The sequence below is a fragment of the Hypanus sabinus genome, chromosome 11 (assembly GCF_030144855.1).
Source record: "Hypanus sabinus isolate sHypSab1 chromosome 11, sHypSab1.hap1, whole genome shotgun sequence".
Classification (NCBI taxonomy): Eukaryota; Metazoa; Chordata; class Chondrichthyes; order Myliobatiformes; family Dasyatidae; genus Hypanus; species Hypanus sabinus.
Window position 1 is genome coordinate 31206544 of NC_082716.1, and position 27638 is coordinate 31234181.

The 27638-nt window shown below is 39.3% G+C and overlaps 1 protein-coding gene across 11 annotated transcripts in view; it reads left to right on the forward strand.

Annotated features, from left to right (window-relative positions):
* LOC132401809 (CMP-N-acetylneuraminate-beta-1,4-galactoside alpha-2,3-sialyltransferase-like) overlaps positions 1–27638 on the forward strand; it is a 579106-nt gene that overhangs the window by 491592 nt on the left and 59876 nt on the right. For 7 of the 11 annotated variants that reach the window (XM_059984032.1, XM_059984031.1, XM_059984038.1 and 4 more), the window contains 2 exons: positions 19108–19146; positions 21527–21673. In XM_059984032.1, the coding sequence (XP_059840015.1) occupies positions 19108–19146; positions 21527–21673 (186 nt within the window). The remainder of the gene's footprint in view (positions 1–19107; positions 19147–21526; positions 21674–27638) is intronic. The other 4 variants (XM_059984036.1, XM_059984041.1, XM_059984042.1 and 1 more) reach the window with 1 other exon arrangement.

A 27638-nucleotide genomic window follows, 5' to 3' on the forward strand; every position in this document is an offset into this window, starting at 1 on the left:
AGAAATACAAATTGACTCTAAAGTTCCATACTCTCTTATCTGACTTCTTCTTAACTTGACAGTGACAGTTCTCTGGCCAATTAAGTTAAATACCTCTCTAAACTAGGATTCTGGCTGATATTCTGTCACAGAACTGATAGGAAAGAGGCTTTCAGAAAGGATTTCAGATAAGCGCAGTTTTTCACAAATCATTATGAAATTGCAGCTACATTTTTTATGTTTTGGATAGTCTAAATAGACCATCCAAAGGAATGACCAACTTCTTATGAGGAGGAGTTAGAAGAAAAGGATCAGCCATGATTGAATAGCGGAGCAGACTCGAAGGGCCAGATGGCCTAATTCTGCTCCTATGTCTTATGTACAATACTAATCTGATATAATGAGATAGATAGCAAAGTGCTCAAATTGAAGGTTCCAGGTGGGACCACATTCTTTTCTAGTTTCATAATGTCAATCAGTCATTGACAGGAGGATCTTCTCCCGGGATAGTGAATGCTTGTTTGAAATAAGTACTTTCCTCAATGCATTGTCTATTCAGACTGTGCAAAACATTAAGAATGAATCTGCTGCTAATTTGCAGTAAGATGTGCCACTTGAAGTTTTCTCCTGCATGTTTGTCAATCACCTGTGATGTGCACATTCATATTTGATGCTGGGTGCATAATTCAGGATTGATTTCTTATGTAGAATGGCTATAAATTTTTCTACTTTAAAAATTTGCAAATTCAATATGAATAAATAGAAAATTGCAAGTTAAAGCTGTGGCTTTAATGAGAAACATTTTAGCTGCCAAGACCTTCAAATCATTTGTGATGTATAAGAGCAATTTGAAGAGCAGTGTTGAACATGCATCCAATGGCGATTTGAGGTCAGATTTAACTAAGTAATGAATCACTACTGCATTCTGTTTACCAAGTGTAAGGGAGATGTAAGGATTTTCATTCCAGACTTCTGAAATTGAGAAACATGGAATCATATGTCATTATAAACTCTCAGAAGTGACATTTCTTCTTAATTTTCTGGTTTTCAGGAAGGAGAGCTCTGGCCAGTTCTTCTTTTTGGTTGTTTTCTCTTTTGCACATGTGTGCTTTCGGTTCTGCAGGGATTCATTCCTCTGCAGTACCTTAGGAGGGTAATCCTGGCAGCTGTTTTCTTTATTGTCTCTGAAGCTTCTGCTAGAGTTGAAGGAGAAAGTCAGAATCCCACAAAACTTAATGCTGGGTACTTTGCTACATTTCCTCCCTAATCTGCACAATATTGAAATAGGGATGTTGCTCGAATCTCCGGCTCTGCATATCCATTCTCAACTTCTGAATCTCCGGAATTCGTTCTTACTGCCTCCCACGTTTTTAAACCCAATTTTGTGTGTCAACTGCTCACAACAATATTGCTTTCCTTTCTTTAGGATTTGGTAGTGCTGTGTAGAAGTTTGTCTCTGAAACTCCATAAAGAATGTGAAATTTCAAGGATCCGCAGTACAGACCTCTTTTAATTAGTGTGGAGGGAAGTGGACGCTTGACAATTTGGGTCAAAGTGAAGGGTCTCACCTTGAAATGTCAAGTGTCCATTTCCCCCCACAGAAGTTGCCTAAACTGCTGACTCCCTCCAGCATGTTGTTTATTGCTCCAGATTCCAGCGTCTGCAGTCTCTTGTGACTCCTTTTAATTATTGTTTGAGGTAAACTTTTCTAATGTATAATGCAGGAGCTAGCTGTCAAAGGGAGTGCCCATGAATTGCTTGGATTCATAATTGGCAATGGATTGCAGAAGCAGTGAGTTTCATAAGGAATAACTCATTCCTTGTATCTGCTCTTACATTCAGGTCAGAGCTCAGCTGATCTTTTACCTTAGCACCACTTTCCTACATTAGCTCCTGCATCCCTTGATTTCCTTCGCTCCTAAAACCTATCTGTCTCTGTCTTGAGCATGCTCAATGACTAAACAGCATCATCCTTAAGTAAAGGATTTCAAAGATTCACCATGTCCTGGTGAAGAAATTTATTTTCCTTCCCTTCTGAATGACCAGCTTCTTACTCTGAGACTATTACCCCAGACAGGCACATCATCTAAGCACCGAGCACATCAAACACATTATGTTTCAGTGAGATTACTTCTCATTTTCCTAAAAAGGGTAAAGAGCCAATCTGCATCATCATTCCTCAGAGGACAAGTCCACACCACTCTCCTACCCCTCCCCAACAATAATCTTAAGGATTAATATAGTGAATCTCTGCTGTACGTTCTCTCTGTCACATGTATATAGTAAGGGAGATAAGAGCAGTTGATAATATTCCAGGTGCCATCGCACCAGGACCTGTCATAACTGCAGTAAAAAATATTCACCCTTGGACTGGACCCCTCTTACAATAAATGCCAACAGTCCATTTGCCTTCTTAATTGGTTGATAAACTTTGTTGTTAATTTCGGTGATATGATCACCAGGATACTCGTCCCTCTGAAACCTTTAAAAATTGCTCCACCCTTCTCTTGTTCTACTGAAGTGGATGATCTCACACTTTTCCCCACAATTTACTCCATCTGCCACATCCATACTTAGTAATATAGCATATCTCCATCTTCCTGGAGTGCCTCTGCATGCTCCTTACAGGCCACACTGTCATCTGGCTTTGCATCATCAACAAACTTGGCAATATTTGGCCCCTTCAAATCACTGAACAGCTGGGGCCTCTGCATCAATCCCTGTTGCACCCCATTAGTCACCGTCTTCCATTCTGAAAATGACTTGTTTATTCCTAATCTTTGTTCTCTGGACAGGAAACAAATCTCAGTCCCCAAAATATTTCCCCCACTTCCCACCTCCCAAATTCCATGTGTGTCTTATTCAGATTTATGTAATGCTTCTGTTAGGCATTCCTAGACAACTTCCTTTATGGATCATATTATCACCACGCAGACGGTGCAGAACTTAGCTTCTTAAATCAAGAGAATGTGGAGAAAATCACATCATTTTTATGAGAACATGGGAAATAGAAGTGACGGGCTTTGATGGGAAAATCTATTGTAGTTCATAAAGTATGGACAATCAGGTACACCTGACAGTGATAGTGCAATAAGTGGATGTATTCTTACCTCGATTGCTTGTTGCTCATGAGGGATCCCGCAGAATTCCCAGCTTTTGTAGGCATAGCATATGTGGATATTCTATGTGTGGATGGTCAAGGGTTAGGGGTGCTTCTGTATGCAGCCATTTGCTTTGTATTATAGATCTCCCTTGTGCAGCTTAGACCAACCCTGTAGTTTTGTTCAATGTGATCAGTCACTGCCAGAGGGGATGTTTCAGCAGCATAATTTGGCAACAGCTGCTTTCACAAAGTAAAACTTCTGCAGCTTTCTCTTAACTAAATGCAGGTGGAACACATCTATTCTGGTATTAGATAGAGACTTCTATGTACTTGACTTGCCGAACTTTACTCTGCTGCTACCACAAGTAAATTACAGTATCCCATCCCTGGTCTGAGTTAATAACCTTCCAATTACTGCCTCAAGATCAGATGGGGAGTGAATGGGAGTGGAAAGGGCCCTGCCGAATGAGCATAAAGAATGAGCTGGAGAACTGAAAGTGCTGAAAGTGTAATCTGGTCAAAATATGACATAGTCCACCAATCATGATCTTGGCTTGGTCCATGGCTAAAAATCATGACTTTGCTTGAGGAAGTAAATATGTATCACACACAAAATTCTGGAGGAGCTCCAGCAGGCCAGGCAGCATCTATGTAAAAGAGTGAATAATTGACGTTTCAGGCCGAGACCCTTCATCAGGACAAATTTGTATGAGGTTTTAAAAGATTCGATTCTGATTGAGAAGATCATTGGCACTGCTGGCTGCTTTTATTCCCAGTAAAGCATGGTTACAAATTGTTGAAATGTTGCCAGTCGGTACTGCGCCAGTAGCGAGCTAGAAAAGTAAATGTTATGCTTGTTTGACTTTCAGTCCCATTGTTTGTTAGGGTTTAAAGTATTACCATTTAAAGCTGAGTGTCAAACATATTGTGGGCATGATTCCAGGAACTGCCTATCCGTGACAAATGCTGGCATTTCAAGATTGAACTCAGGCGTTTGGGTCACTGGTGAGTGATAATTGCTTTGATAATTATACAGTGGTGGCACTGAGGTTAAATTAGCAGACTAATAATCAGGAGGCCTGGGTTCAAATTTCAGCTCTGTAATTTTCATTCACTTCATTATCTGAAAGTCTGAAAAATACTAAGTAAAAGTGACTACAAATTTTATTGTAAGAATTCATCTGGTTCATTACTACCATTTGGGTAGGAAATCTGCCTCTGATGATTCTTAAATAGCTGCTCAGAAGACCAAAAAATGATATTCAATTACACTATTACTGCTGTGTTCAAATGCTGATTTGAGACAAAGTCAATCCAGTTTGATTGATTTTTACTAAGTTCTCCTCATGAATATTCAGGGGATGTCTAAATTAGGAGAGCTTTTCCAACAACTAATCAAGCATTAACCTGACATTGTGGTATTCAATGTGTCACACCGATTCATCTCAATCCCTAGGTATGTTCTGTACTGACAGTAAATGTGGTAGTGTCGTAGTTGGGTTGCTGAAGTAAATAATATTGATTGCAGACACCATGATATTTCATAGTATTAGATTAAGCAAGAGCAGGCAAAGCTGACTGCCAGTGGTGGCTTTTACTCAGTTGATAAGTTAGACCTTATCCATGCTGAAGAAGTGTTATAAGTTTTGAGAGCCTTGGAAAAACACTGAAATCTCCTGCCCTGGCTTGACTGCACCTTCACATGCTGAGTGGCTGAGTTCTGAAGAATGTTGTTGCCATATTTGTTCAGTGATAGGATTGGACTGAACCAGCGTGACAGTTCAGCTCCTTGATCTTTTTCTCACCAGTCCATCTGGAGAAGATGTATGATCGGGTGGCAGAAAAGATCATTGCAGAGCCTCTGTGGAAACGAAAGCTCGACACTCACCCAGTGTGTTTTGTGGCTTCAGAAGCAAGACTTGGACCACATTTGGCTGTTGGAACTGGATATCCAGGAGCTGCTGTGGACCACTAGCAGCAACAGAAATCACAATCTGTAAAATCAAGGCTTGGCATATCCTTCAGCTTACATTACTATCAATACAGGGGATCGAACTGGTTAATTGAGGAGTTCAGAAAGTTATTCGGGGAGCAGCACAAGGAACATCTCAGAATGATTTTGTTGCCTACATCACAAGCATGCAGAGGGGGGAGCTGGCGTTTACACAACCAATGGCTCTGATCATGAATGTAGATGGACAATTAAATAGGTACTGGACAAGGGAATTCTGAAAATATCTACATCCTCAACCAAGGAGGGGCCTAATGAGTGAGTGCTGAATACAGAGTTGAAGAATTCACAGCCACCTATAGCTAGAAGTGCCAAATGGCTTTCTCATAAAATCCCAAACATGATAGAAACCAGAAACGAACCTTTAATGAGACTGTTCCAGTATAGTTATTAACACTGGATGTTGTGATACCAAATAGCAAAAAAAAACCATTCTACCTATTCTCAGTTATACAAGTTATTATCAATAGCACCCACTCCTCTGCTTTTATCAAAGACCGTCCTTCCAATGTAAGATCAGAAGAGATGTTTTATTATTGACTGCACAATGTTCCATTTAGTTCAGAATTCCTCCATAATTGAAGAAGTCCATGCTTGCACACCCCAAGGTCTAAACAACATTCAGCATGGTCTGATAAGTAACAAGTAATGCTTATACCACTAAAATGCCACATACCGGTCCTCTCTCAGAGTGAATTTAATTACTTGATATTATCATCATTAGCATTTCCATCACCAAGTTCTCTATTCTTCCCATTTAGTCTACATGAATACTATTGTGAGAAGCAGAAAAGGTTTCTTGTTGCAAGGACATCACGACCTGGCACTTTGGTAAAAAAGTTGCTGGAACACCAGACAATAAACCCCTATACCATTCAGGAACAAGTATAGGCCTTCAAGTTTATTATCATCTGACTGTACATATATACAACCAAACAAAACAACTTTCCTCCGGAACATATTACACACACAAGGCATACAGTATATTACACGCAGCACATAAAACAAAATGTTATCAATAAATATTTTGATAAAATATAATTCAAAATACATGTAGTGTGCAGCACAGGTAAACAGTAAACAGCTCCTGTCCCACTGATGAGACCTTGCTGGTGGCAGAGTATTCATTAATCCCACATCTTGAGAAAAGAAGCTGTTAACTAGTCTGGCAGTTCTGCTCCTGATGTTTCCGAACCTCCTTCCTCACAATTGTGGGATGGATAGTAGGGGTCCTCAACAATGCTTTGGGCCCCTCATCTGCAAAGCTGCTGGTAAATATCACAAATAGGGAGAGGGAGACCCCAGTATTCCTCTTGGCCATTTTTACTATCCTCTCCAGGGTACTGCAGTCCACTGCCTTGCAGTTGCTGACCCACACAATAATCCTGCCAGACAGTACACTCTCTGGTGCTCCTGGAGAATGTTGTTAGAATGGGAGAAAGAGGCTTGCACATCCCAACCTCACCAGAAACTGTAAATGCTGCTGTGCCTTCTTGACTAGTGAAGAAGTCTGTGGGATAGATTAATTATTTTCTGCACACCAAGGAACTTCGTGCTCTTCACTCCCTCAATGACAGAGCCATTGATGTGCAATAGAATGGTCAACCTGCATCACCCTGATGTCCAGTTATCTCTTTTGTCTTCTCCACGTTAACACTTGGGTTGTTGTTCTTGCACCATTTAACAAGCTTCACTACCTCCTCCCTGTATGCCAACTCATCATTGTTGTTGATAAGGCCAATCACTGTAGTATTATCAGTGAACTTGATGTGAATTGAGCCAGATCTGGCTGTGCAGTCTTGAGTCAGCAGCTTGAACAGCAGCAGGCTGAACATACAGTCCTGGGGCGCACCAGTGCTCAACGTGATGGAGCATGAGATGTTGCTGCCAGCTCTGACTAACTGGGGGCTTTCTGTCAAGAAGTCCATGATCCAATTACAGAGAGGGGTGTGAATCCCAACAGGGACAGTTTACCCACCAGTCTCTGAGAGATGATTGTGTTAAAGACCAAGCTGAAGTTGTTGAACAACATCCTGGCATATGAGACATTATTTTCTAGGTGGGAAAGGACAGTATGGAGGGCTGAGGCTTTGGCATCACCAAAGAACAGGTTTGAATGGTGGATGAACTGGAAAGGGTCTAATGTAGCTGGAAGATGGCATTTTACACAATCCATTACCAGCTGCTCAAAGCACTTCATGATTGGTGAAGTCGGTGCCAATGGGCAGTCATTGTTTAGGCTAGTTACCATTGCTCCCTTGGGCACCGGAATGATAGAGGCTGCTTTGAAGCCTGAAGGGACAGTGGGCTGTTTCAAAGAGATATTGGAGATGTCTGTTAAGACTTCTGTTTGCTGGGCTTATCCTAACCAGATATGTTGTCTGGCCCTGCAGCTTTATGTGGATTTACCATGGCTAGGATGCTCCTCACCTCAGCTTCAGCCAATCATGGTCCCTGTTCCTCCGGGCAAGAGAAGACTTTCTTTGAGATCACATTATCCACTGTGTTCAACTGTACATATTCATCCAATCGGGAAGGAAGGCACCACTGTTGATGCACAGGGTGGACTTGTAATCAGTTATACTTTTGTATATTTTGTCACCTGCACCACATGACCCTGGTGTAACAAAGGTCTCACACTTTGTCTCCCTAATGGCACAGTGCAGCTCTTGCTGACCTGGGAGTTGTCTTGTACCCGAGTCTGAAGGCAGAGTCCCAATCCTTAAGCAGAGCACAAACCTCTGCAGTCAGCCATGGGTTCTGGTTTGTCCTGTGGCAGTGTAGTATTTAATCCCGATAATGATGAGGCTCTTGATCCTGCATGGATAACTTCACTCACCTCAACTGTGAATTGATTACACAGCCTATGGGCTCACTTTCAGGACTCTGCAGCTCATGTTCTCTGTATTAATCAATTATTTATAATAATATAAATGCAGTGAAATCAATGAAAACTATACACAAGGACTAGTAAACAAGTAATGTGCAAAAGAAGATGAACTGCATAATTAATTACCCATTGGTTATTTATTAGTCGTGTGTAGTTTTCATTGAATCTATTGTATTTTTCTGTCCTACTCCTGTAAATGCCTGCAAGAAAATGAATCTCAAGATAGTATTTGGTGATGTATATGTACTTTGATAATAAACTTACTTTGAACAGAGCTTTGAAACCTGCATGGCTATATGTGAACCTTCGGAAGTTTATTTTCATCTTAATGTATATGGGAAAAAATCAGACAGATCTCTAAAGAATGTCCCGTAATCTATTTGATCTTCAGAACTAGATGCACTTTGAAATGTGGCCTTCTGCCATGGAGAACCATGAAAATGTTGGCATTAATTTCAAGGGCAATGTTGGAATTTATTTGGGGCCCCATATCTCAGAAGGATGTGTTGTTATTTGGGGAAGTTCACAAGGATGATTCTAGGAATGAAGGGAATGAAAGGAAATAAATATGGGGAGTATTTGGCAGCTTTGGGTCTGTACTCACTAGAATTTAGAAGAATACAGTGTAGAGGGTGAATCTCATTAAAACCTACTGAATATTGAAAGGACTAGATAAGGTGGATGTGGAAAAGATATTTCCCATGGTGAAGGTATCCAGAACTAGGGGGCACAGCCTCAAAATTGAGGGGTGACCTTTTAGAACAGAGGTAAGGAGGATTTTTTTTAGGTAGAGAGTTGTGAGTCTGTGGAGTACTATGCCACAGTCTGCGGTGGAGGCCAAGGCCGTGGTTTATTTAAGGTGGAAGTTGATAAGTTTTCTGATCGGTCAGGGCACCAAAGGATATGGCAAAAAGGCAGGTGCATGGGGCTGGGTGGGATCCGGCATCAGCCAGAACGGAATGGCAGAACAGACACGATAGGTTGAATGGCCTAATTCTGCTCCTATGTCTACGGTCTAAATCTGCTTAGGTTAGCGGTTCCCAACCTTTTTTAACATCATGGACCAATACCACTATGCAAAGGGTCCATGGACCCCAGATTGGGAACCCCTGGGTTAGGGTCTTCGGCAGGAAAAATATTGTCACACAGACCCCCTCAACCTTTGTATATTTGCTCTCGTCATAGACTGATACAGCACTGAAGGAGATGGTTGGCATTATTTCATTGTTTTTTTAAAGGAAGTTAGGCAAGAGAATCAGCGCCTGTTGCTTGCAGTAACTAGCCTTCCTAATTTCCCTCATGTACTTCATTACATATTCTACATTTTTCTCTGGAATACAGCAACACACTAATGTGAACATTGTTCAATGAAAAATGCTTCTGGAGTGGTCTCCGGTTGTCTTTAAAGCCTGTGGAGGCCATTTACATTTTTCAGAAGTCCTCCATGTAATTTTTGCTGTCTGACTTGTTTGATTTCTTAGGCTTTACTTTTGGTCGATTGTCTTTCCAAACTGTTTGTAGTCCTTTTGTGCTCCTGAAGCAAGAAATCAATGATACCATTGATTTTAATTATTTTGCATTGAGCCTACTTTACAGACTTTTTCTGTGTCTATTAATTCTCTTGGAAGTATTCTTGACACATTCCTAATCGACTTGCATGTTCTTGGTATTATTTGATGAAATAAATTCATAATACTTAAGATAATACTGTCATAAAATAAACTGCCATATTCTTGTGACAACTGTGTGCCATAATCACAGAACAATAAAGGTTTGCAGCACAAAAGAGAACCACTTTTGTCTGTCCCACTTCTTAACAAAGTCAATCTGAAAAACAATTCCACACAAAATTAGTCCTGATGAAGGGTCTCAGCCTGAAATGCCCATTGTTATAGATGCTGCCTGACCTACTGAATTCCTTTAGAGTGTGTGACACTCTGGATTTCCAGCATCTGCATTGTGTTTATGAAAAGCAATTCCATTGTCTGACTTTCTCATCCCTCTGCAGCAGCTTCGGAATCAGTTACTTATTTACTTTGGTTTTGGAAGATGCAATACTAATTGCCACATACATCTCTGTAGTAAAATCATCAAAGCAATTATTTTAAACAAATGGATTAACAATCATAGTTTTCCTCTATTTAAGCAATTTACTTGATGAGGAAACAGACATTCTTCTCCAAGCCAACTTCTAATGGCTGACATTTCATTCTTGTGAAAAGTTGCAGATTTCCATTGCAACAGTACCACATGGTTGCAGTGAAAGCCAAATTAGTCCCTTCCTAGTTTATGTCACTCTGTTTTTCAGTTGAATGCTCACATCCTACAGCAGCTACTTAATTTGAATGCCAGTGAAGGAACGGTGTTTGAGGAACAGGCTAGTAATTACAGTAAAAGAGAACTGAATGCCCATTTTAAAAACTAAATGGGGATTATCAGAAATAAACTGCAAGCAACTAGATCAGCAAAAGTCTTTCTGAAATAGTCATGCACATTCAAGAAGTGTATCAATGATGAAAAGTCGCAGACTGTTTAATGCAATGGATATGCACATTCGTCATAATAATTAAGAGAATGTGTACATTTGGTTAGAGAATTAACTGTGACAGTAGGAATAGGGTCTGAAGGATGTGTATGGTGCATGTACTAAGTGATGTTATCGGTATTAATGCACACCCTCAGTCTGCTTTGATTCTTCCCATTGCTATCAAGGAGGAGACACACATTCAACATTTCAGCAACAGTTCTTCCCCTCTGCCATCAGATATCTGAATAGAGAATGAACCCATAAACTCTACCTCAGTAGCTTTCCCCTGTTTATTGCTATTTATTTAATTTAATTTTCTTTTTATATATATGTATTGTAATTTTTAGTTTTTATTATTATGTTTTGCTTTGAATTTCTGCCACAAAACAACAAATTTCACAAAGTATATCAGTGATATTAATTCTGATACACTCTGAAAATCCAAACAGATTATACCTGTATTAATATTATACCTTTCATGTAGGTAAATATTTCGATAAGATAGCATAATTTTAGCTTATACATCATGACTGCATGAGAATTATATTAAATGATTTATTAATTTACTATAAAAAGATGAGCAGAAACTTATCTCTTCAAAGGATATTAAGGCAAACATTCATTATGTCATTCGTATACGCCTGCCCTAACAGTATTATTTTTGGATTTAATTCTGCAGCACAATTCAGAAGTAATTAGTACTGCAGATTGTAATTAAATCAATATTAGTGATGAAAAGAGAGATACCTGATTTAAGAAGTGGCATAGAGGGCAGAAGTTTAGAAGAGTTGTGTGGGTTTAAAGGAGATGTGGAGGGCAAGTTTTTAACACAGAGGGTAGTAGGTGATTGAATTGGGCTGTCAGAGGGAGTGGTAGAAGCAAAGCAATAGTGGCATTTACTCTGCTTTTAGGTAGGCACATGATTAAATGGGAAATGGAGGGATATGTATCATATATAGACAGTGGCATTGGGTTCAGCACAAGCATGGTAAGCCAAAGGAGCAGTTCCTGTGCTGTACTGTTCTACGTTTCACCAAACCTTGCAGGGAAGTTTATTTTTAAAACTCTAAATTGCAAATGCAGACTTTTACAAGAAGCAGAACATACAAGGAACACTTGACATCAGGCAGTATCTGTGGAGAGAAAATCAAGAGTTAATATATTTTGTAGCCTGGGAAAAATACACATTTGGGACAACAAATTTTTTTTTGGGTCTGTGATTCCTTTATCCTTCGGCGTTTTAATGCAGAAAGGGCGTATCAAAATAAAAACAACAAAATGAATTTAAAACAAAACACAGTTTCTGCTGTGTTTTGTTCCACAGCTTAATTTTGATCCACAAACCTATGTATCAACTAGTTATGTATGCAATATGAAAATAAATAAAACAAAATGTACAGAAACAATACAGTAGTGGCAATTCTAAAAAAACAATACAAACAACATTAGAATCCCACTAACTCTATATCTTATACACAACATCCAAAATATGAATAAATATATCTCATCCTAACTAAGAGATATACTCACTTTGGCACACATGTGCTTAACTTCCAAACATGTATAGTCTAGACCCTGAAATGAGTTTTCCTCACTCACACTATGTGAACAGAGATCAACACATTCACTTTCAGTCATGAAACAACAAAGACAAAAATAAACATTTACATTACATTGCTTTGTAGGTAAATTGCTAGAAAGACTAACCTACTAGGCCAATAAGGAACCTCGCACAACCACGCTATCCAGCGACGATAACTAACTTGCGAAAATCTAAAGCATCCACATGTAAAATGTCAAATTGCCGATATTCTAGATTTACAAACAAGTATAAATGAGTTTACATAGATATTATCAAATATCATTCACCTTTCCTCACGATATGACCCGCACTCGAAGTTCTTTCTAGAACATTGTAACTCTTCGTTCTACTCCACACTTACATAATGAAATCACTATTTTCTCTTAAAGGCAGAGGCAGCTATTTTAGCATTATCAAGGTGAATGCATAAGTGCACTTTAACAATAAAATACAATATTTAACGTTCACCTGGTTACACATTTGAAGTCAATGACCTCATATCAACTAATTTCTGGACAGATTTTTCTCACAAATGTGGCTGCTCTTTCTGATTCAATTCATCTACTTTTTTTGGTCTCCAACTATCAGTTGCAGTATCAGAATCAGGTTTAATATCACTGGTATATGTCGTGAAACTTGTTAACTTTGCGGCAACAATGCATTGCGATACATGATAAATGTAGAAAGAATACTGAATCACAGTAAGTATATATGTATATTAAAAGTTCAATTAAGGTAAAAAGTTCAGAAGCAGAAATTAAATAAAAAGTAGTGGGTTAACTCAGTGTCGATTTAGAAATAGTATTTCTAAATGTTATTTGTAACTTCAAATAACTTTGGCCTAAAACCATCCAAGTTACAGGCCGAGGGTGTTCCCTACCCTTTTTTTCTCTCTCTCTCTCTCCCCTCCTCTCCCTGTCTCTCTCACACTCCCCCCTCCCCACGCGCGCGCGCACACACACACACGCACGCACGCACGCACGCACGCACGCACGCACACACACACACACACACACACACCATTTTGCTTTTCTGCTCTTAATGACAGGTCCTGAAACATTGACTGTTTCTCTCCCTAAAAATATTCAGTGACCAATGTGTTCAGTTTTAGTTTCAGATTTCAATCCGCAGGATTTTTTGCTCCATTATCTACAGATCTTTTTGAGTTGCCTCTTTATTTTAACTCTGGTCCAGTTCTCTTAAATTTCAAGAATAGATAGCACTCTTCAGAATACTAAAATAGAAGGTCAAATAGAAGGTTTGTGTGTGGTGGTAATAATCTTCTGAGGTGTGTCTATTTAAATGTGAGGAGTATTGTGGGGAAGGCAAACAGACAGACAGACATACTTTATTGATCCCGAGGGAAATTGGGTTTCGTTACAGCTGCACCCACTAAGAATAGTGAAGAAATATAGCAATATAAAACCATAAATAATTAAATAATAATAAGTTAATCATGCTAAGTGGAAATAAGTCCAGGACCAGCTTATTGGCTCAGGATGTCTGACACTCCGAGGGAGGAGTTGTAAAGTTTGATGGCCACAGGTAGGAATGACTTCCTATGACGCTCAGTATTACATCTCGGTGGAATGAGTCTCTGGCTGAATGAACTCCTGTGCCTAACCAGTACATTATGGAGTGGATGGGAGTCATTGTCCAAGATGGCATGCAACTTGGACAGCATCGTCTTTTCAGACACCACTGTCAGAGAGTCCAGTTCCACCCCCACAACGTCACTGGCCTTATGAATGAGATGACCTGGGGTCTTGGATTGACATATGGAATTATGACATTGTAGCCATTACTAAAACTTGGCTACAGGAGGGGCAGGACTAGTAGCTTAATGTTCCAGGGTTCAGCTGTTTCAGAAGTGATAGAGGCAGAGGGGTGAAGGGTGCAGGGGTGGCAATGCTAGTCAGGGAAAATGTTACAGCAGTACTCAGGCAGAACAGATTAGAGGGCTTGTTTACCGAGGCCATATGGGTGAAGCTGAGAAACAGGAAAAGTATGACCACATTAATGGGGTTGTATTATAGACCATCCAATGGTCAGCGAGAACTGGATTAGCAAATCTGCAGAGAGATAGCAGTCAACTGCGGGAAACATAAAGTTGTGATAATAGGGGATTTTAATTTTCCACATATTGATTGGGATTCCCATATTGTTAAAGGTCTAGATGGGTTAGAGTTTGTAAAATGTGTCCGGGAAAATTTTCTAAATAGAATAGAGGTACCATCTAGAGAGAATGCAATATTGGATCTCCTATTAGAAAATGAGTTAGGACATGTGACGGAAGAGTGTGTAGGGGAACACTTTGGTTCCAGTGATCACAACACTATTAGTTTCAACTTGATCATGGATAAAGATAGATCTGGTCCTGGGGTTGAGGTTCTAAACTGGAAAAAAGCCAAATTTGAAGAAATGAGAAAGGATCTAAAAAGTGTGGTTTGGGACAGGTTGTTCTCTGGCAAGGATGTGATTGGTAAGTGGGAGGCCTTCAAAGGAGAAATTTTGCGAGTGCAGACTTTGTATGTTCCTGTCAGGATTAAAGGCAAAGTGAATAAGAATAAGGAACCTTGGTTCCCGAGGGATATTGGAACTCTGATAAAGAAGAAGAGAGAGATGTGTGACAGGTATAGGCCACAGGGAGCAAATAAGGTGCTTGAGGAGTATAAAAAATGCAAAAAAAAAACTTAAGAAAGAAATCAGGAGGGCTAAAACAAGATATGAGGTTGCTTTGACAGTCAAGGTGAAGGATAATCCGAAGAGCTTCTACAGGTACATTAAGAGCAAAAGGATAGTAAGGGATAAAATTGGTCCTGTTGAAGATCAGAGTGGTCGGCTATGTATGGAAACAAAAGAAATGGGGGAGATCTTAAATGGGTTTTTTGCATCTGTATTTACTAAGGAAACTGGCATGGAGTCTATGGAAATAAGGCAAAACAAGTAGTGAGGTCATGGAACTGATACAGATTGAAGAAGAGGAGGTGCTTGCTGTCTTGATGCAAATCAGAGTAGATAAATCCCCAGAACCTGACTGGGTATTCCCTCGGACCTTGAAGGAGACTAGTGTTGAAATTGCCAGGGCCCTGGCAGATATGTTTAAAATGTCAGTATCTACGGGCAAGGTGCCGGAGGATTGGAGGATACCTCATGTTGTTACGTTGTTTAAAAAAGGCTCAAAAAGTAATCCAGGAAATTATAGGCTGGTAAGTTTGACATCGGTAGTAGGTAAATTAGTGGAAGGAGTACTAGGAGATAGGATCTACAAGTATTTAGATAGACAGGGACTTATTAGGGAAAGTCAACACTGCATTGTGCGTGGTAAGTCATGTTTAACCAATCTATTAGAGTTTTTCAAGGAGGTTTACAGGAAAGTGGATGTTGTCTACATGGACTTCAGTAAGGCCTTTGATAAGATTCTGTATGGGAGGTTAGTTAGGAAGATTCAGTCGCTAGGCATACATGGAGAGGTGGCAAATTGGATTAGACATTGGCTCAATGGGAGAAGCCAGAGAGTGGTACTAGAGCAGGGGTCAGCAACCTTTACCACTGAAAGAGCCACTTGGACCCGTTTCCCACAGAAAAGAAAACACTGGGAGCCGCAAAACCCGTTTGACATTTAAAATGAAATAACACTGCATACAACGTTTTGTTTTGCCTTTATGCTATGTATAAACAAACTATAATGTGTTGCATTTATGAAATTGATGAACTCCTGCAGAGAAAACGAAATTACATTTCTGCATGCAACAAAAACATGTTGACCTCCGAAAAAAAGACATTGGGTTGAAGGTTACTTTTAAGTAAAATACTCAACGTCTATTTGAGTCCTTCTTGTATTTATGAAAAACGCCAAACTTAAATTTGCCGCCAGCAGCAAACCAAAAATAACGTCAGCCAGCTGTCAACCTGAAAAATAAAAGGACTATTTCACTGAACAATGAAAGCATATGAATATACGTAAAATAATAGGCAATTAAAATATTTATCATCCTTGTTCAGGTTGACTCACACCTGACAATGCAGTCGTATTCAGTAGGGATGGATCGATGCTTAGGGGAGTGACCAGGAAGGATAATGTGTTTTTTTCCTCTCTGAACTCACAGAAGCGTTTCCCAAACGATGTTTGCATTGCGATGATTGCCCAATGTAAATACTCCGAATTTATCATGTCGTGACCTTTTTTGAACTCTCTCAAATTGGGGAAGTGAGACAATGTGCCTTTCTGTAAATCTCTGGCAAGCAACGTCAACTTGCGCTCGAATGCCAAAACATCCTCCAACATGTGCAGGGCTGTACGTCCTTACCCCGTTGAAGAGCTGTGTTCAGCGTGTTCAGGTGCGCTGTTATGTCTACCATGAAGTGTAGCTTTTCCAGCCACTCTGGCTGTTCCAGCTCAGGAAAGGTGAGCCCTTTGCTGCCCAGGAAAGTTTTCACTTCTTCCAGACACGCGACAAAGCGTTTCAGCACCTCCCCTCTGGACAGCCAGCGATAAAAACACGTTGTAGCGGTTGCTACACGCAGTCAGTAAACTGCAGTCAAAGATAGCTTTATTCGAACTAAACAGCCTTGCTTTTAAGCCTCCCTCAACCCGCCCCCCATGGGCGCGGATGCTGCAAAAGACACGTACTCACAAACCCCCGTAGGCTATCTCCCTTAGCCTGAACGCTGGCTAATTGTGAGCCGGTTCGGATGTGTCAGGAAATGGGTCGCCACAAAGTCTTATTTAGATTGTACAAGATCACCATAATCTTCAAATTTAGATTTACATTTCAAAAACTAACAAACTAACATAAAATACATTTTAATTAAATACTGACCATGTAGCGGTGTGCTACACGCAGCGCTAAAATTACGACACGGAGTCGGTAACTGCAGTCGAAGGAAAAAGCTTTATTCGAAATCTTCAGCCTCACTTTTAAGCCTCCCTCAACCTGCCCCCCATGGCGCAGAGGCTCCAAAGCTCTGTGCTCGCAAACCCCCGTAGGCTATCTAATTGTGAGTCGGTTCGGATGTGCCAGGAAAAGGGTCGCCACAACCAATTATTTCCCAAAGCAACAGGGAGCCGCAGCACAGACGTAAAAGAGCCACATGCGGCTCCGGAGCCGCGGGTTGCCGACCCCCGTACTAGAGGATTGCTTCTCTGAGTGGAGGCCTGTGACTAGTGGTGTGCCACAGGGATCAGTGCTGGGTCCATTGTTATTCGTCATCTATGTCAGTGATCTGGATGATAATGTGGTAAATTGGATCAGCAAATTTGCTGATGATACAAAGGTTGGAGGTGTAGTGGACAGTGAGGAAGCTTTTTTAAAACTTGCAGAGGGATTTGGACCAGCTGGAGAAATGGGCTGACAAATGGCAGATGGAGTTTAATGCAGACAAGTGTGAGGTATTGCACTTTGGAAGGACAAACCAAGGTAGAACATACAAGGTAAATGGTAGGACACTGAGGAGTGGAGGGGAACAGAGGGATCTGGGAATACAGATACGTAATTCCCTGAAAGTGGTGTCACAGGTAGATAGGGTCATAAAATGAGCTTTTGGTACATTGACCTTTATAAATCAAAGTATTGATTATAAGAGTTGGAATGTTATGGTGAAATTGTATAAGGCATTGGTGAGGCCGATTTGGAGTATTGTGCACAGTTTTGGTCACCTAATTACGGGAAGGATATTAATAAGCTTGAAAGAGTGCAGCGAAGGTTTACAAGGTTGTTACGGGACTTGAGAAACTGAGTTACAGTGAAAGGTTGACTAGGTTAGGACTTTATTCCCTGGAGTGTAGGAGAATGAGGGGTGATTTGATAGAGGTGTATAAAATTATGATGGGCATAGATAGAGTGAATGCAAGCAGGCTTTTTCCACTGAGGCTAGGGAAGAAAAAAACCAGAGGACTTGGGTTAAGGGTGAAGGGGGTGAAGTTTAAAGAGAACATTAGTGGGGGCTTCTTCACACAGAGAGTAGTGGGAGTGTGGATTGAGCTGCCAGATGAAGTGGTAAATGCGGGCTCACTTTTAACATTTAAGAAAAACTTGGACAGGTACATGCATGAGAGGGGGTATGGAAGGATATGGTCCAGGTGCAGGTCAGTGGGACTAGGCAGAAAAATGGTTTGGCACAGCCAAGAAGGACCAAAGGGCCTGTTTCTGTGCTGTAATGTTCTGTGGTTCTAAAATATTGTGCAATTTTTTATAAACTACTGTAAACCTACATTTAGATGTAGTTCCTAAAATTCTTCTTTGCTATTACCAATAAATGTACTTCAGTACATAAAATTCTTTATCACCACATGGACATTAATAAGTTACTACAAGTACATCTAATCTGCAAGTGATTTGCCTAATATAACCATATTGACCTAGCAGAGGTCATTGTGGCCATCAATTTTCATAGAATTCAATATTTTATAAATTTCTTATTAAAACGAATGGCTGTACTTAACATACCAAGTCGAGATAAAGCAGTGGTTGCCAAAGTGAATAGAATGCTGAACTATATTTTTAAATCAGTAGAAGTAAGTAGAATAAATAATTTTCAAATGGCACTGTAGAATAATAAGATTGCATTCTGAGTACTGTTTGATGATCTAAAGGAAATATGTAAAATCTGAGTGCATACCTCAAAGTTCATCATACAATATATTTATGAGAAAAGACTAGAGATACACTTATACATAAGTGTAAAATTACTCATTTTAATTCTCTTCCCTGAAATATTTACTTTGATTTTGATGTTGACCTGATACAAATATACGGAGTGTCTGACAAATTGGTTGTTGCAGTCTGTAGCATTTGATTCATTTAGTAGTTAATAACCAGTGAGACACCATGATTGCGACTTACTTCTCCAGATTCGGAAATGGTTTTAATGTTTCTCCATTTGGAATGTTACCACTTTTTACAAAGAAACCTTTAACTTTGTTGATAACTTTTTTTTAAGAGGACGGTATCATATTACTAAGAATCATACTCTTAGCTTCGCCCTTAACCTACTTTTTATTTATTAAAATTAGGTCCTTTCCAAAGATGAAAGCGAACTAGTTGTATTCACAGTGAGTAATGCAACCTTACAACACTGTAATTAGCATAGCTGAATGGCTTTAAGAGGCAATATGCCAATAGTGACGGGAGAAAATGATATGGTGGTGTTTATTAACATACCACACCCCTATTACTCACAGGCATATTGAATGTTGAAGTGCTTTTTAAATTATTGTTCCATCTTAAAATTTTACAAGATGGAGCAGAAGTTTGGAACCTGAAGGAGGTAAATCGTTAAAAAGTAACCATTTAATGGACATTTTCAGATTTGCTGCCTATTAATGGAGAGTAATCCCAGTATTTAGTACACAGCATTGGAAAACGGTTTCCTATAGACATTCCACACATTCCCCATATTTTCACGAACTCAGCTCTTTCGGACCGAATGATAATAATTATAAAGTCATCACATGGCAAAGTCATTGTTATGTCATCACTATATGCTAGCTAAAATGGATTTGGATTGAAACGGGTCTTGAATTTTATTATACTTGCTGTATGGAATGGTTAAAATTTATGGAAAGGGTGTGAAACTGCTTCGAGAGATAGATTTATGTCTTCATTTTGTGGTCACATCTGGTTGTCGACTGAATTCTCAATTTGTTAACAACTTTCTGTTCTGCCTTTTAGAACTGTTGTAATGAAGTACTGGTCCCAGAAGTGAAACAACATTAATTTGGATCTTAGAATCATCCTAAGTCCTCTCCAATATCAAACCGTTTGACTCTACAGAATAATTTTGATACACATTTTGTCATAAATCTCATTATTTTTAAAACAAAGACCAGAAATGTTCATCAGACACCAATGCTATGAAAATTCAGAGGGATCAAGTTCGGAGAGTTTTTAGTTGAAGGAGAATGTATTTATAGTATGAAATTATAAAATGATGCCAAACAGGAGTTCCCATTGAGTCATACCTATTAAAGCCCTTCGGAAGCTCTCCAGCGTTTTGCCTATAGCCTATATATTTATATTGCTGAAAGTATAAGCTGTTTGTTTAAAAGAGTGGCAGCAGTAGGGTGTTGTGTAAAGGCAAAGGAAATGTGAAGGCATTCTGCTGCTATACTGAAATCCATGTCAGAGTGTGTAATTGATGAACTTACACACTTGCTTTTCCTAAAGTCCTGACAATTACTGCCAATAATCTTCAAAAGTTGAAATCCCCCAACTTTGTATTTTCTTGAAAAATTTATGATCCTTTTCAATATACTCCCCACTGCACTATTGAGCAGTTAATTCAAAGGCAAAAAAAGAACTTTTTTTCTTGCCACTGAATTTGGACTGTATTTGGTGATTCTAAACTTTTGCACATTGTGTAATGATGAAGTGCTTACTATTTGGTAGAGTTGGTAACTTTTTCTGTGTTAAGTATCACAAATTGAGTTGAATACCTGTATTTGTATAAATGACAGTTTATAGTACAAAATTTTATCATTTTAATTGCCCAGATGGCTGCACTTCAGCTTTAGACTGGGAATCATAAAAATTTATGGAAATATGAGGAAATGATTTGGCCCAGTGTAAAGTTAACTTAATCTGAGTTATGTTACAGATTCAGGGCATATCCAAATGTCTGTCAAATAGCTGTCTGTTTTAGCCTCCATCACGTTAAAAGTTGTGAACTTCACTTCATTTCTGCCATTCTGCTGCCAATCTCATTAAAACTCCTCAAATGTGCCATCCAGTTGTTAGGAACTTGTGATGGTTAGACATCTCACTGGGGCCCTTGTTCTGGCAAACCCTGAGATTTCCATGCTGCCCTGAAACTCATCTTGTTCTACTTCCTGATACTCCTCTATGGGCTCAGAAAAATTTCTCTAAGGGTTACATCTGAGAGAAAGTGAACTTACTGTGTGTTGAGATAGTAATTGGAACAACATCCAAGGATCTGGGAGCTTTACCATTCCAGCACCACCGAAGTTCTTAGCATAGCAGATTAACAGTTTTACAGTACTTGAAATTGGTCACCCCATTTAGAGACCTTCCTGCTGAGAATGAGAGATTATTTTGTTAACATTGTTTGTGAGAGACATGAGACATGAACAGAGATGTCTACATTTGCACCACATTATAAAGGGATAGATTTGTATCATCACCTGCCAGTTCAGTCAAGTGTGCCAGAAGCCGGATAGGACAATGGCACAAAGAACTCAAAAATATTATGAAATGTGCAAAAAATGTCAATTCCAAAGCTGTCATCAAAGAGCAAGTTGTCATATGGGGAAAAAATACAATGCATGGCGCCCAAATGAGTAATTCATGATCGTTGGAATGGTTGCTTTCTTCACCATTTAGGTGGATTGTATAAAACAGGATACAAAATAAAGAAGTACAGTATGTTGATTATTTTTAAATGGAGAGTAGCCGTTTTGCTTTGCTTATTTACAGAGTCCTTCAGATGGTTTCTGGAAGTCTGTTGCCACATTTGTCCCAAAGGAGCCCAAAGAGATACGAATTCTGAATCCTTATTTCATCCGTGAAGCGGCTTTCACATTTATTGGCCTTCCAGTCAACAATGGAATGATGGGTCGTGGGGTAAGAAAAGCTTGACTAATTGAAACTACTAGATTTTTCAATTTACTCTTGCAGAACTGTGTAGACTAGAGTATTTACTTTGAACATCTTGCTCAGAAATGAAAGAATATAGATTTTCATTGACATTTCATGTGCAGTGGTTGTTCTTAACTTGTGTGGGCTTTAGAAGGAGAGAATAGGAAGATCTTGTTAATTGTAGACAATTGCTCAGAGGTGTGTAAATTAGAATGTGCAAATGAAGACCACTTAACCCTTCAATCCTATTGGATATTCCTGTTTTATCTTATATTCCAAAGCTCTGTGGATCACTGGCCACTAACATATCCCTAGTGTGAGCTGAATGGTAGCGTCTGGAATAGCTGATGCAAATGTGGAGAGACTATATAATGGGATTATTATAAACTTAGTGCAAATAGGCAGTTGGTGGTCATCATGGAGATGATGGCCAAAGGACCTTATTTCCATACTGTTTGCCTCTGTGATTGATAGCCAACTTTTCCACAAGATGTTGCTGTAAATGTAGAACTCACTTCAGTTGCTCTCATGCACCACCTAATGGCCTCCTGGAATGGCAGTAGCAAAGGGCATTGTGAACGTTTGAGCAAACTGCATAGCTTACTAACAATTTTTTACTAAATTGTAAAACGTTTATTATATGATGCGAAGAGTTGGTACAGCAGCAACGCTTTCTGAACACACCAGCCTGCAAGCATCTAGCAAAATGAGGTTACCAAACCGGTAAGAGATTGCACATTACCACTGGTGGGATGCATTTACTGGTTTTGTTAAATATACAGATGTTGTGAGCACATTTTCCATGCCGAAGTATCAATATGAAATTACTGGCATACAGACAATATAGGAGAAGTAACATTTCATGACCTGGCAGAGAGGAACTGCATTCCATGGTGGCCATTCCGTAGGTTACACCATAGAAACTACATGGCTTGGAGAATGAAATGATATAACTGTTTTTGAGGAATACTCTTTGTAATTTTTGTTTATTTGAATATTCTTAACATAAGTGGTGCTGCAAACCAACTATTTCAAATCATCATGTCAAGTTATTATATGCATTGCATCAGTCAATGAAAAAGTTTACCATCCTGTTTAATTGATTCTTTTCCACCTTAATTGCATGGTTGAAAATCGGAATGGCTGAATTTTTATTAAGTATTTCCATTTCTCCAAGTTAAATTGAAACACAAGGAGTATGAGCATTGCAGCGTGTTCTAGTTTCGAAGCATACCATTCAATCTATAAGGCCTGCACTGTTACCTTCTTTGCATAAAATGCCAGCATTACTCAGTTCAATGTGTTTTAGTGGATGGCTGTGACCATGCAGGTATAGCAAAAGATACTTCACAGAGACAGCACCTAATACAACTTACTATCATTTTCAATTCCTACACACTTTCATTTTTGTCATTTTCACGCACAATATTTTTGTAAAAATGTGTACATTGAATATTTCTGTAATCTTCCTTTAGAGCTTTTTACACAATAAGAACAAAACCAGACAATTGAATCCATTTCATGATTTACCTTTGGTCACCAATAACAAAACAATGGTCAAGCAAGTCAGGCAGATGGCATTCCAACAGACAAAGCATGTATGGTTCAAGATTCCAGATTGTTTACAGTCATTCTTCAGAACACGAGTGTAAAGGAGAACAAAATGATTGTCACTCTGGATCCGATGCAACATAATATACACCCAATTAGTGTCAAAAGCACTACAAATATAAATATACAAACAATCCTATAAAACACAATATACAAGTAACTGTTGAGTGTGATTGTATAGCTTATACAGTTATACTCATTGTATGTGCATAAGTAACACTAGGTGCAGGAGTAACTGAATGTAAGGTGACACTGACAGGAATTGATAAAGTGACAAAGTGACTCTTGGCAAGAGGAACTCTTCTCAATGCCAGTAGAGCATATGAAAACAGTAGGACAGTGGCTGTGTGGCAGCCACACTAAAGTGGCAGGGGATGGTGAGGTGAAGGATGCTGAGGGGCTGTGGAGTGGAGTGAGTGGCTGATTACCATGGATGTAATGGTGGTGAGGGACAGTAGGTGGGTGATTGAGTGGAGGTATCAATCAACCTGATGGCTTGGGGAAAGTAACTGTTTTTGAGTCTAATGGTCCTAACGTGGCTGCTGTACCTTCTTCCCTGCATGGGGGTGGGACAAACAGTCCATGAGCATGATGGATGGGATACATCATGATATTGCTGGCCTTTTCCCGGCACCTTTCCGTATTTATGTCCTTGATGGTGGGTAAGCTGGTGCGCATTTACTGACCTGGTCATCAAAATTCAACGATCTGTTTCTGAACTGGCTGAAATAAGAGCCTCAACAACCCATAAAAGTCCAATAACTCCGTGGGTCTGAAATCCCAAATGGAAAGTGCTGGGTAGGTAATTAATTTCCCTAAAATAGGGATAACAGTTAATAGTTAAAGCACAAATTAAAAAGAAAAAAGGGAAAATGTGTTGCTAGTAGACTCATTTATTAAACCTATACTTGTATCATTTAAGGTATATCTGCTGTCAATCAACAATCTGTTGTCCATTGGTACTGCTGCTGTTACCTCCAATTACATTGTTTCACTGAGTTACAATTAGTTTAATATCAAACACATAATGCATTGAAGCATTTTACCCTAATTCTACCTTAATCTCTAAATTGTTTTATTTATTTTCGAAGTACTATATGAATATGATATAATTTATGATCTAAAGTAGTATCTCTGCCAGTTTACCTGCGTTCTCTGGTTCCTACAGTTCCTCCTTAGCTTATGAAAGCCCAACATGTAAGCTTGTACATATAGCCGAGCTTTTGGGAGACCGGTGGGATAGATTTGCCAGCTGCGGGCATCCGCTTCCACCTGGGAATTCAGTTCACAACGTCAGATATGACACGCAGACTGTCCAGGTTATGAACAGTTCACAGGAACAAACTGCTGGGGAGAACCTGTAGTCTTCAGAATCAGAATCAAAATCAGGTTTATCATCATTGACATATGACATGAAACTTGTTATTTTGTGGCAATAGTACACTGCAATACATAAAAATGACTATAAATTACAATAAGAATATATTAATTAGATAGATAACTAAATAGTGCGGGGATAAAAGAGTGGAATAGTGAGGTAGTGTTCATGGACTGTTCAGAAATCTGATGGTGGAGAGGAAGAAGCTGTTACTAAAATGTTGAGTGTGCGTCTTCAGGCTCCTGTACATCCTCATTGATGGTAGCAATGAGAAGAGGGCATATCCTGGATGGTGAAGTTCTTTCATGATCCTGGTATGAAGCCTCAATGCATAGGATTGTAAGAGGTTGCAGACTAAGCCAGCTTCATCATGGGCACAAGCCCCCACAACATCAGGGGACATCTGCAAGATGCAATGCCTCAGGAAGGTAGCATCCATCATTAAGGGGCCCTCACCATCCAGGGCATGCCCTCTTCTTGTCATAGCCATCTGGGGAGAGGTGGAGGAGCCTGAAAAGTCACACTCAACAATTTAGGAACAACTTCTTCCCCCCCACTATCTGATTTCCAAAAGGTCCATGAACATTACTTCGCTACTCCTTTTTTGTTGCACTGTACTGCTATCATGAATCAACAAATTTCCTGTCATATAGGATGTTTGATAATAAATCAGCTTCTTCTGATTCTGATTTTGCACAGATTTTGGAGTTAGGTCAACACCTATGCCTTGTTGAAGAAACTAATCAGCATAAGAGCAGGAAAATATAGTTTTCAGATTAAATATTAGTTACCAGGATTATTTTACAGGAGACAGCAAAGATCAGAAATCGGTGGAAGTTTGTGGGTTTAAGCATTTTGAAAGGGTTTGAAAAATTGGACAAGGAAATAAAAACTTTTATATTAGAAATCATTGACAAATGATTAAAATGTAAAATTACTTTTTAAAACACCAAAGGAAGAGCTGAAATCAATTAGCTAGTTGAATTAGGGGAAGTTTTAACATGAATTTTTTCTAGGGATTATATATTTTAAAGCCTCAATCATAGAATAAGAATGATCGACCTCACTACACAAAAATAACATTCACTTGTGTATTTATAAATCTGTATGGAATCAGTACACCTGAAACCAGAATGATGGGTGTTAAAAATCAACAATTGTTCACATTTTCTCCACTTGAAGCAGAAATCAAATATCTCTCCTTTCGGTGAAGAGAAAAATAAGGGCGTAATGTGATGGGGAAAAGTAGAGAAATAGTGCTTTTTTTTTCAAAGCAGTTTAAAACTGGATTGAAAATCTCACTCTGACAAGTATAACCAACAGTTTTGTCCAAACATAAGTATACACGTTTGTTAAATATAACAGTTGAGTAAAAATGACCTCTTTGTATCAGTGTTGTTAAAACTACAATTGTGGCTTATGTCACCTAGGTCCTTGATCAGCAAATAATCAAATCAGGAAACTCTACCATCATATATTTGAATACCTTCGCATTTTGGCACTCAGTAAATCAAACGCCCAGTGTTTTTGTCCCACTGAAACCCAAGTGCCTCCATTGCTTCCATATGTTTAATTAAGATTCTGAAGAGGTTAAGATTAACCCTCTGAACTTAATGCAGTATTTAGATTGCTTTTAGATTCTTCTTATTTCTTTCCCACTCTTGGTAAAGACTGTCAGAGTACAATTTCATTATTATTTTCTCAGGAATGATTAATGAGTCTTACATTTCTAGAGTCATAGAGTAAACCTATAATAATATGAACTTGAAACTTCTGTTTAATTAAAATTGCAGATCAAAAGAAACTGTAAACTAGGATAACTTAGTGAAGTTAATCATATTTGATAGACTATTAAAATTACATGCAAGCTGTTTGTTGCAGGCTGCCCCTCTTTGGCTTAATTGTGCCTGTATTGGGCATGATTCCTCATCTACAAATGTCCACAAGTGTTTATTCATCCCCTCATTTGGAATTGTGCAAACATAGAGAGCCCATGGGGATATGTTTGACTTTGTTCTGCAGTTTTCTTATTTGCCATAGATAGATAAACTTGAAAGATTTCTCTTCCTGTGCTCATACCATTACCTATGTCCCCCGCCCCCGCACTTCACCCTAAACAGCCCAGAGATCTTTCCCCAGCTCCCTTCTATTAGCCTTCAGTAATATCATTCAAAACAGTGTCAGTTTTTACATATTTACTGATAAGATCCAGTTTTACCTTGCCACCATCTCTTAATTAACTAGCTACTGTTTGATTATCGGTACTGGAAGGGCAGGAATTCCTTCTGGGAACACCAGGAGATTCTCACTCGTCCCCATCCTGAATATCCTTCCCTATCATTGATTCTGTCCTTCTTTCTGGTGGCTGGCTGATGCTGAACCAGATTATTTGAAACTGTGTGTCATATTTCACTTAACAAATTGAACCAGATCACATTACAATAGCAAGACTCTTCACCCCACCTCTGTACACATGTCTGACTCCAACCTTTGTCAGCTCACCTACTGCTAAAACCCTTGTAACTCTTGCTTTGGCTAGTGGCTTAATATAAGGGATGATAGCCCCGGCCCTGCCAAAGTTAAGAAATCTCGTTTGGGTGGATGCTGAGTGATGTGTCCCCTGTTACAAATCGGTACCATGAAATAACAAACAGTACACAATATGCGATTAAACGATTGAGCTTTATAATTCTGAATTTGACTATATGTTTAGTAAAGAAAACAAAGAAGAAGAAGGGCCCATTCTTATGAACCAAGTCTATTGAGCAAGGTTGGAGCTCACTGATAAGGTCCTTCGTCCACCATCAACCTCCTCCGATTGTCGCTGACCTTCGGACCCTCGCTCCAGGTCCACTCCGTCTGGCGGTCTACCAAATCCCTCCATTCGTATCTTCCTCATCTCTCCCCGGCCAAAAAAACTCATGAATTCCCAGCTCCCAGACACACAAGAAAGAACAACAT